This window comes from Acomys minous (assembly GCF_964271855.1).
Source record: "Acomys minous genome assembly, chromosome: 7".
NCBI lineage: Eukaryota > Metazoa > Chordata > Mammalia > Rodentia > Muridae > Acomys > Acomys minous.
Window position 1 is genome coordinate 37,878,652 of NC_140488.1, and position 8,546 is coordinate 37,887,197.

Genomic DNA, 8,546 nt, shown 5'->3' on the forward strand with positions numbered 1-8,546 from the left:
ATTCAATTCTGAGAGCTCACATCCGGACGACGGCTTTTTTGTGAGTTAGTAGACCGTTGGCATCCTCATAATGTGTTCAGAAGTTAGCTCACTGATGTTCTCAGATCTCTTGGCTGCCATGTTGGCTCTGTGTGTTCTTCTGCAACTCTTTATCATTTTTGTTTTGTAACTATCATTTGTTACTCTCCACCAACTCTTATTTGGGTTCATGGTGCATCATTTTTTAAACTTAGTTTAGCTGTAAAATCTGTTAGCAAATTTTATCTATCTGTCTGTCTATTGTCTCTGCTTTCCTATTTTTTATTTTTTAAATGATTGCATTTGGGAAAAGACAAATACTATACCATGTTGCCACAGCTATCTTCCTGCCATCATATCTGTGCAAACTACAAATTATGAGCCAAATCTTGCCATCTGCCATTTGTTTTTGTATAACTTTTGGTGTACAAATAGGGTTTTGGATCTAGTTATCTATCTCTCTCTGCTAAGGACAGAATCTTGCACATGCTACATAAGTGCTCTACTACTCCCAAGGAGCTTACAGTTTTTAAATTTGTAGATTTGGTATGACAAATTATTATCCAGGGAGATTATGTGGCTGGAATAAGTTATGGTGCATTCATGCAGTGAGATAGTTTTCAGAGGAAAATGAGATAGTTCTGTTTTGCCAATTTATGAGAATTTATAACATATGTTGCTAATGGAAACATTCAGAATACTTATGCATACCGTGAGAATTTGAACAATTATATATTCATAAGAAGTATCTATTAAAACTGGGCTGTGCAAATGTCTAGATTTACTTGTTTGAACACACTTTTCACAACATGCTGTTAAGTAATGTTTTAGAAAATCAATGGGTGTTTTGATAGGTGATAAAATTTTATATAACAGATTTTATATGTTTTATCAGTTCATGGGCTTAGGCTGTTTATTTTGTGAAATTCTTGTCCCTTGTGCTTTTATCCCTGCAATATTTATCTTTTCCTTGGTAGTCTGTGAGGTTTTCTATGTTGTTGTTGTTGTTGTTTCCTCATTGAGGATGGGATCCAGGGTCTGATTCATGCAAGACAAAGACTGTACCAACAAAACAGTATCTCTAGCCTCATAAATTAAAGCTAATCCTTTGTCTTGTCAGTCATTGTTGCCTTTTGGTTGTATTTATGGTGATTAATTATATTAAAATGAAATTTCCTTTGTTTTCTATAGTCAAATCACCTTTGTAAAAAAATAATCTTTTATGTGCAGAAAGCCTACCCCACAGGAGACTTATATAGGTGTTTCCCTATGTATTTAGTTGACTTTATGTTTTACATATAGGGCTTTCATCCATGAAGGCTTTGTTGGTGTAGTCTATGAGGGAGAGGTTTCAAATGCTCAGCCAGCTGGCATAGTGCCACTTATTGTGTAAGCCGTGGCTTTAAGGTTATATAATTTTTCAGATTGTTTTTGTTAGAAGTCTGCACATTTCACATTGTTTAAAATATAGAATCTTTGAGGTACAACTTACTACAACATGCATTCTTTTAAAGTTTCCAATTCAAAGAACTTTTGCAAATAAATGCAATTTTGGAGCCACGACTCCAGTAAGAGATAGACTGCTTCTGTCATTTCCCGATGTCCCAAGCTTCATCCCTTGCTGTAGAGCAGCAGCTCTCAAACGTGTTTCTGTTTCTCTGACTTACATTTCTTCCCATAAGCTTAATGAACTATCGAACACCGATGGAGAAAAGGATCTCAGACACAATCCTGTGCAGGGGTTTGTTTGTTTGTTTCCTGCAAAGGCTTGTTTTTGTTTTATGTCATTCACTGCCTGTAACAATTGAAATATTACAGCATGAAAACTGCCATTGGCAATCCAGAAACACATGGTTATAGTTTAATAAAACGTGACTTCCTCAAACAGGCCTTAGGCTAGACTGGCCACGCTTCTTCATTTGCCCACCTCTAGTTTTTTGTTGTCTCTTTTTTGGTTTTGTTGTTTTGGTTTGTTTTGTCTACTGGCTTTATTTTACAGATGAATGGACTGAATTTAGATTTCACTCTTTCCCCCAGATTAACAAAGGCATGGGACCAGATTGTTAGCATTTTACTATGAAAGACAGGCTTGAATCCCATTCAGGAGGAGCTTGTCTTATATATAATGAGCTCATTATACATAATGCCTAGCAAATAAGGTCTAGCAAATGATGTGAAATAAAGCTGTTAGTATAGAGCCTTTCACATGGTTTAAAACAGACTTTTGGGACACCCAGTGTCTTGTTCAGTGGGTTTTGTGAGCCTGTGGTGTTTCTGGAGCAATGGTCAAGTTTGAGTCATAGAAAAAGGCCAGCTGAAACAGTTTGAAAAGCAGGCCGCCCTTTTGTTCACCTCCAAAAGACTGTTTCTAGTTTCAGGACCCATGTACATTTGTGTATTTCTTCAGACAGCTATTGAGCATCATGTAACAATCCTATGTTTGCCCCATCTTTAATGTTAATTCTTCATTGTTTGGCTTCATTAATTGTCCAACTAGATGAATACTATTAGATAAAAAAAAAAAACAGGAAAACATTACACTTATGGTTCCTGTGCACGCAAACTTAAAAATAAACACTGACTCAGAGTACTCAAGGAAAGACTGTTGTTGAGAAAAGTCACTGTGTACGTTTGTGTCTTTCCTCCCAGCACTGGAAGAAGTATGACATCTATGAGAAACAATCCAAAGAAGAAACGGATTCTGTAGTGCTGATAGAAAACCTGAAGAAAGCGTCTCAGTGATGGGGAGAATTGGTTTCTTTTTTCCTTCAATGTGAGCCTGTGAAATTTGATTGCTTGCTCCATTTGTTACCCGAGGACTTGTTCAATAGAAACTGAAATGACTGGACTCTTGAAAAGTGGGCAGCTCCTAAGAGCTGCATGTCTTCATGTGGATCCTGCACCCAAAAACCCTAAACTAATGGAGCTCTTCAAAAAGAAAGCGGAGTTCTTCTCATTCTTGTTGAATCTTAAAAGCAGACATACTTTGCCAAGTCTTCAAAGTAGAGGACAAAGAAAAGGGGACAATAACCATCAATTCATCTTATCCGGAGTTGTAACGGCTTCCTAAGGAATCTCACTTGCTCTGTGTTCTTTGTGTGGAATAACATCAAAACATTTTGCTTGTGAGGAAACTCATTTGGGGTGTGTACACTAAGGCTGTACTTGACTCCCACAGAGCATCTAGCAAACAGAACTGATACAATCTGCCGTCTATTGTTTGGGAGCCCACTGAGTGATATTTGTGGCTATTAAAATGTGGTGTCATTATCCACTTCAATAGCATTTTCCTCTGTTTTGAAATTCCCAGAAATTATCTTGGCTGTGGTGATGACACATACAGAAAAAGCAGAAGCAATTTCACCAAGACTGTTTGATGTCATTGTAGTGTTTTTATAGGACAGTGGAGGCAGAATGACCTAGTATTAGAGTTGGAACCAGGAAGTCTCTAATGATATATGCGCCTCTTTTCATTTATGCTACCCAAATCAAGTATTGACTCTGTATCTAGCTTCTGCTAAGCTCTCAAGTGTGGGGGATGGGACTCCCACCCCTGGGCTTACAAATATTGGGGACTCCTTATTTCTTAGCACTTTCTTTATCTCCAGATAGCCATTTCACAAGCTTTAGAACCTGCCATCTCCTCTGCTTCTTCCCCGCTGTGCCTACTCCTCCATCTTCTTTCTTACAGCCTTTTGACTTTCAGAGGAATTGAGGATACAAATTTGCTTAGACTACCTAGTGGAACAGGGAATACATTGCATCTCAGGTAAAAGATAAGTAGACTGAACAACAATGACTAATCCATACATACTTTGCAGCTTCCCTGTGAGTCCACAATTATTTGAGGTTTTTGAGCAATTGATGCTTCTGTGTATTTTCTCAATAGAGATGGTGTCTCTTCTTCACTTAGAATTTAGCTCTATTTGCTTGAGTGGGAAAGAAGATTTGTATCTGTTTCCCTTTGTTGGCAAGATAGGCCTTAGGATGGCCGTTTTCCATGCTGTAAATGGTCCTGTCCACTCTATGTTTCATTGAGAGGGAGTGAAGAGGGCCTCCAACTATGCACTCACTTTTTGCATATGTTAGGTTTCCATTCTGTTCCATTTCCACAATATATGCATGTGTATATTCTATATTCTCCCTATTCCGACTATTTCCTAATAATTTAAAACAATGTGAGGTACTCTCTGTATCTTTTTCATACACACAGATCACTAGCAAGGACTGAAGAACTTCATATCACAAATTCTCCAGGCATTTTCCAGTTCATATTAATAAAATGATGTTACTTGCATCTCTTTGTTCTTAAGCAGGGAAGAAAAGAGACCCCTGCTCTTCACAGGTTGGGAGAAAGGGGAACCTTGCTTCCATGGTGGTAAAGGAGTGCTGTGCCTGGCATTTCAGAAAATGAGGGTGCATGGTGGGATTGTTGCATGGCTATTTCCTACTTGCACTTTTATTTTGGGTGTCAGCTAGCAGCTGGGATGCGGGCATCATAGGTGTTCCAGTTTCTCCTATTATCCACCAGAAAGAAGACGTGGCTTTCTTGTGTTAAGAGTGAGGTAAGTCCTTAAATCCAGCATTGCATAGTTCTGGGAAGGAAAGTACTTACATGCCTTGCACAGAGCCATTTTCACTACTGACCTAGTTTGATTGTGATGAAGAGGATGCTTTGGAATGCCCTGGAGACCATCCTGGAGTCTTGCAGCATGGGAACACAGACACATCATAGTTTGCCTCTAGTTTCCTCTTTCAATAGCAGAGGGCGGAGGGGACAGTGAATAGGAATACCTAGGAACTCTTAAAGACACGAATTCCTTGCTTATTAGAAATTTGGAGGCTTGTATATTATTTTGACTAAGGCACATGAATTTTCCCTCTACATATATAAGTAAACCCAGCATAAGGAGGACCATTCCTTTTCTTTCATTCAGATAACTTTTTCTGAATCTGGGCACTGAAGGGATACATGAAATAATGTTTTTGGTAATGTCTTCAACTAAGAATCGTTCTGTCTAACTACTTGTAAGAAAGTAAAATAAATATTGTCTTTTTGTATGTCACCTAAATGCTTTCTTTTGGTCTTATTTTTAGGAAAGTCTTGTGGGGGAGTGGGTGGTAAGGGAAATTACGGTTAAAACAATAAACACTATAAAAACAATCCCAAGACAGCTATTTTATTGTAACAGTCATTTATTACAAGTTTCCTTGTTATTTAGTTGTGTCAGTTTTCTGATAAGAATGCACATATAATTAGTTTAATGTTAGGGCAGGCTCTCCAGGCATCATCTAAAGAAACTGAAGTATTTGATAAATTGGAATTGCAAAACTTAACGGAGGTCCAGTAAGAAAGATGGCTTACCAGGTAAAGATGCTTGCTGCTAAGCCTGATAACCTGACTTTGACCCCAAGACTAAGTCAGGAACTTACCAAATGGGCAAGAGTAACTGTCCAATGACGAGAGCGTCCAGTCTCTGCATCCTCAGTGCTGGAGTTAGAGGTATGTGACTCTGCCTAGCTTTTTTTTTTTTAAGATTTATTTATTTGTGTACTTTTTTATCTTTTTTAAAAACTTTTTTAAAATGTATATGAGTGCTCTGTTTTTTCATGAACACCAGAAGGAAGGAGATCTCATTCCAGATGGTTGTGAGCCACCATGTGGTTGCTGGGAACTGAACTCAGGACCTCTGGAAGAGCAGCCAGTGCTCTTAACCTCTGAGCCATCTCTCCCAGGCCCTCTGCCAAGCTTTTTAACATGGGGGCTGGTGATTTGAATTTGAGGTTATAAATCCATACGAGATTTGTGGAAATCATAAATTCCTGTGGCCATAAGCATGCTCAGCTGATCTCGGGGAGAGAGAAGCCAAAATCAAGTATGCAACTTTTCAGAGTTGTTCGCCATTCCATCATTACCATGAACTGCTCTTGGCAAAGTGAATGCTCGGGTATATGTGAGTGGTGCTACTCCACTTTGGGTTCCATTTTGCTTTGTTTGGGCTTGGGTTTTTTTAAATGAGAAGGGGGGGGTCTCGGTTTGTAACCCAGGGTTGCTTGAACTTGCAAAATAGCCTGGGCTTGACTAGACCTCACAAGTCTCCTGTCTTAGTTTCTCACATGCTGGGACTACTGATATATACCACCATATCAGACTCACTGATAAAGCATTACCACTTTTAAAAGAAACTAGGGAAACAAACACTTTTATTTGGCCTATAGAGACGGTGAAGCATGTAAAATAAAGTGCTTGTGGACCTAAAGACCTGAGCTCTGTTCCCAGAGCCCACATAAAGGTGAAAGGAGAAAACCAGCTCCATAAAATTGTCTTCTGACTGCTACACACATGTTACAGTATGCATATCCATATCACATACATGGACATATATATGTACACACAAACTAATAATAGTAATAATAATAATAACGGTAATAATAAAAACTTTTGTTTCAGGAATGTTTTTCTTCCAATGATTAGGTAAAAAAATGTATGCATATATATAGTTATATACGTCTGTATGTATATTGCAGCTAAATCTTGGAATGCCTTATTTTCATTAAGGTCAAAGTTTTATTGATGTTGGTATGCTGTATTTCTTTTTTTTTTTTTAAACTTTAATTCTCGAGATGATTTTTTTTCCCTGAATATTCTTTAGCCTTTGACCATCTTTCCCAATGGTTTCATCTTTAGCAACAGGAAACTATGTCATTGTTAGGTTTCAACATTTGTTTGGTAGACTATTAAATGAAAAGAGAAAAATCAATAGTTCTGCTTTATTTCTTATTTATTAAAATGGATTGAGCTAATTGGAGAGATGAAGCTATATTATATAATGTAGGTTTATTGGAACAGTGCAGGAGGGGAAGGGAGAGCGCTCATTGGGTGGTGGGGAGAAGGGAAGGAGAGTGAGGCGGGGGGGGGGGGAGGGGAAGGAAGGCAAAACAGGGCAGAAGAACCAAAATGTCTGTATTATATAGTGAAGGGTCTCTGAGAGAAGGTAAGCCCCACCCCTTGGTAGAAGGCGGGGCATGCCAGCCACACCCTGCAGCAGGACCTAACATCCCAGCCTTTTTTTGACAAATGGATAATGAGTGAAGAAATTGCTTTGCCTGCTTCCAGAAGAAACTGCAGGTCCATCTGATGCGGTCTGTGAGGTTTAGGCTGGAGCACCTGAATTCTGGATGCAGCACCTGGAAGGATGCTGGAACACACACACACACACACACACACACACACACACACACACACACACGTATATATGTATGTTAGGGGCAGAAGATAAGGAGTTTAGGGAAAGAAATTGTTTTCTTAGGGGTACATTTTAAAATTTTAGGTTCATGGACTTGGTTGTTGGGGGAGGGGAGTCCCAAAACCAGGAAATGGGGGAGGAATCTCACCCTCCCCTCTAAAACTTAGGCTGTTGATTGACAGTGCTACTTATCTGGAGTGTGACCTGTGGATTCTAATGGATCTCCTGAAGCTTACAAGATTTTTTTTTTTTTTTTTAGTTTACAAAAAGAGAGGAGTTGGATTGGGAGACAGTTTACAATCTGATTAGTGTTAAAGCTCTGAACAGTCTTAATACAACAGTAACATAGTGAGGAAAGAGTTCTTATGCACCCTAAATCACTTTCTTCTTACCAACCTTAAAACACCTTCTCATGCTCAAACACTTTCTTAGGTCCTCCGACCTTAGTATATTTTTCTGCAAAGGCAGCTGAAGCCTTGGTTTTTGTTGTTAAACTGATCTTCAAACCCATCAGAGTCCTGAGAAAGATAACTCAGCACAGGAAGCATAATCCAAGTGGCCTATGTACAGATTAATATGACAGAGGCTTACTCATTATCCAGACGGCTTTCTCACTAGGCTCCTGTAGTGTTGTGGCCAGAGACCCTAGGGCAGCATCATGCTAAGCACATTTGAGAGACTTTCCTTGGGAGACTGGCTGACCTTATTTTGTCTAGGCAAAACAGGGCAGTTAACTCTCTGGTGTCTTGTTTGTCTACAGTTCAGGCAGGGCCTTAGCAGTGGGCGAGTTAGTTGGGGCAGTCTTGCCCAGTATCACAATCCAGGTTGAGTCATCTGTCATTGTTCCCAAATCTTCTTAGAGGCCTTGGGGTCAGCGCTAGAAGCTGGGGTCTCTGTCATAGTAAGCTTTTTAAATTAGACATTTAAATGTATTTATTGTACAGATTTTCTGACAGGTTTGAGGACCACCATCTATAAAGTATAGCTGAGCTAAACAAATTGTTTTTTAGTTACCCATCCTAAAGCGTAAGTTTGAAAATGTAAAACAAGAGACTGAGTAAAGCTTAATCCTGTAATTAACTGCACCGTTGCAGACTGAACAGCGAAAGCTTAAAAGAAAGAAGTTGCATTTGGCATTCAACAAGGTATTGAACAGGACTGGTGGCCCTCAGTGTAGCCACGACTCTCTCACACCAAAGATGGTGGCTAGTCATGTGATGGCCCTTAGTCAAGATAGTGACAAAGCCATGCTTCTACCCCCTTTATCCCCAAATCAACATG

At 39.2% G+C, this 8,546-nt stretch overlaps 1 protein-coding gene across 1 annotated transcript in view; it reads left to right on the plus strand.

Annotated features, from left to right (window-relative positions):
- Positions 1-5,084, plus strand: part of IL13RA1 (interleukin 13 receptor subunit alpha 1) — a 62,138-nt gene extending 57,054 nt beyond the window's left edge. The window contains exon 11 of the mRNA XM_084790548.1: positions 2,668-5,084. Coding sequence (XP_084646674.1) covers positions 2,668-2,760 — 93 coding nt within the window. The 3' untranslated portion in view covers positions 2,761-5,084. The remainder of the gene's footprint in view (positions 1-2,667) is intronic.
- Positions 5,085-8,546: the final 3,462 nt, after the last annotated feature.